The 2,727-nt window shown below is 36.9% G+C and overlaps 1 protein-coding gene across 2 annotated transcripts; it reads right to left on the reverse strand.

Annotated features, from left to right (window-relative positions):
* Positions 1-206: 206 nt before the first annotated feature.
* LOC134205022 (mitochondrial import inner membrane translocase subunit Tim17-A-like) lies at positions 207-2,512 on the reverse strand. Of its 2 annotated transcripts, XM_062679881.1 has the most exons (4): positions 2,391-2,512; positions 1,535-1,697; positions 1,088-1,463; positions 207-780 (listed from the first exon to the last, which is right to left on the reverse strand). In XM_062679881.1, exons 2-4 carry the CDS (start codon positions 1,676-1,678, stop codon positions 758-760), a joined length of 543 nt encoding a protein of 180 aa, XP_062535865.1. In that variant the 5' UTR covers positions 1,679-1,697; positions 2,391-2,512; the 3' UTR covers positions 207-757. The 2 variants fall into 2 exon arrangements, with proteins under 2 accessions (XP_062535865.1, XP_062535863.1); XM_062679879.1 differs by having other exon boundaries at positions 207-1,463.
* Positions 2,513-2,727: the final 215 nt, after the last annotated feature.

Below are 2,727 nucleotides of genomic sequence, written 5' to 3' on the forward strand. Positions count from 1 at the left end.
CGTCTGATAACTGCAGATATTTCATTTTATTGAAAACAAATTTTCGATTTTCTACTATACACGGAATATTGACTGATACCCATCCTGTTAGCACTACTTAACCAGCTTCTGGGTGGAATAATTTGACTTAAATTTAATCAAAATTAAGACCTTCTTCAATAAGCGCAAAGTTTCTTTCAATAAGTATGTAAGTAAAATAAACTACCTTATTTTCAATTTGAAATATGTAATTATGTTTTATTTGCCCTTCGGTTTATGTACAGAAAAATAGGTCTAATTTTGCTCATCAGATTTGAAATAAACAGAAAAAAAATCACGTTACCATACTATTATAATGAATCGAGAAGTTCATGCAAAAATTGAGCCATTCTATTCAGACTCAGAATTGACACTTTCGAAATATACTTCTTTGAAAAGGGACCATTTTTTCGATCTTGTTGTCGTTTAGGTATATGTTAAACAAAAATGTTAAATAAATTGATTCTATCAGTGTTTATGTGTGATGATTCCAGCTCTGAATAAAATTGCAGAATTTTCTCCGCTTATGATACTTCTCGACCGTTTCGTTCGTAGCTTGTGTTGGCATCAGCATTTACCGAAATTCGGTGTGTATTCAGAACAGTGTTCTTGTCCCACTAATGCTACCTTACAGTTTTACTAGATTCTATCGTACAATTACACAAACGCAGTCATCCATCATAAGGTTACGCGCTTTCCAGGATATTCATCACATACTTCGAAAGGTTATACTTCCATTCTAATCGAATCCTTTATCTTTCCCTGGAATACGAGGAAAAAAGGTCAGTCATTTTCAGCTTAAAGGATCACAGGAAATAATTCTATGACTGCCTATTGATTGATTTAAAAGAATGGTGCTTTCTACTCAAAGTTAACCCATCCGTTACTAACCACACTGGCCAAATAAAAACAAGGGCCAAAACTGTGTGAGAGAGAGTACGACATTCATACGTCTAGCATTCAATCGTTGGTCAAACAAAGTCATCTTATGATTGATTTTCTAAAATTATAACTAAACCCCTACCACATCAACAATGACGTTCTTATTGGTAATTTTGACCTGACTGACCGAAGCCAAATGGCATTGATGAGGACGGTGCCGAAGCACTGGCATTCTGCGAAGGATCGCCTAACGCCGACGGGTCTTCCACGATCGGTTGCGAGCGGAACTGTTCGGCAGATATTCTCGTAAATAGGATTCCTACGCCTTCAATGAGCGCCAGCAGAACACCGCCGATGATTGCACTGCCTGCCATGGCACCTACGCCGTTACGTGCCGCCAGTATACCGCCCGTAGCTGCTCCACTGATGATCGAGTTCCACGGATCTTCTTTCTTTCGAAAATGGACCAGAGTGCAGTCAATAGTGCTGAACATACCACCCCAAACTGCAAAATTGCCTGCAATAATCGGCGAACGGGACTTTATTGCCGTCAAACTGCCGACCTGTGAAAAGACAAATAAAATATTAATAATGGAAACACCTTGAGTAGGTATGCATTTTAGTATAAGCGTACCAGTCTTCTGCTGAAACCAGAAGGGGCATTGCGGAAGCCTTTGATTGCCTGAAAGACACCCCCACCTATGCAGCCCATCGCAAACGCGCCACCACAGTCATCGACGATTCGGTACGGGCAAGGCTCTCTGGCGTATTCTTCCATTGTTGATTCTTCGTTTGCTCTGTGAAGTATTTAAATCATTATAGAATGTATTCGTAAATTCAATCATTTTGGAGCTTGTAGTGTTGTGAAGTTACGATATTTTAAATATAGATACTAGTTCGCCGGTAAAGACAGTGTTCATACTTTCTGTTTGGGAGGTAGAGCTAATTAAAAAAAACTTCACCTCACATATTGGAAACCTCTGTGTATCCGGTTTATCTAATGAAGGGAATTAAGTCGAGTCATTCATATAATAGAAAACAAAATAAGTTTTAAATATAAAGGACATAATCATTAATCAATAGTGCCTATTAGCAATCAAGTTAGTTGCGTGAGATATGCTTTTATTGTTATCCATCAAGAGACAATTTACTTTACAGACAAGAACGGAGATTGTACCTAGTTCTTTTTTTGTGTTGTCTATTTGACCGATCACGGTCTATCTCGCCTATACCTAGTTCTTTTGTGAAAGTCGAAATGATAATTAAAATTTGAAAATTTATTCTAGAAAAAAAAAATCAGATTGATAACCCAAAGAACACACACAAGTTACGCAAATTGTCATTTTCAAGGTTCTCCTGGGTGGCTGAATTCTAACTTGCATGCAGATAATCCTTTATAAAGAAATCAAGATGATTTAAATCAAAAACTACAGCAAAACCTACAACACAATTTTGCCGATTAGTAAATATACTATAAAGACAATAAGTACCGTAATTTAAACCACTAAATTCGAAAAAATCGACACAATATTTCACGATCACGTTTGTTACATCAACTTTTTTTCTGTTCTTTTCGCAGACATTCATCAAGGCACTTCTTTTCACCCAGAGTCTATTATATATATAGAGTTACGCAAAGAGTGAAGCCAAATCTACCTATTGAACTGTCAAACCGTCTACCTATCGAGCAAAGTAAACAAATGCTTGTTGGTAAGGCGGAAGTATTGTTATCGCCTAATGATTTTTATGGCGAATTAAAACGCATGAATTGAAATGTATTAGATTTGTTCTAGAAACAGTTTCAAAAACTTCAATACACCCTCCCAA

The sequence above is a fragment of the Armigeres subalbatus genome, chromosome 1 (genome assembly GCF_024139115.2).
Source record: "Armigeres subalbatus isolate Guangzhou_Male chromosome 1, GZ_Asu_2, whole genome shotgun sequence".
NCBI lineage: Eukaryota > Metazoa > Arthropoda > Insecta > Diptera > Culicidae > Armigeres > Armigeres subalbatus.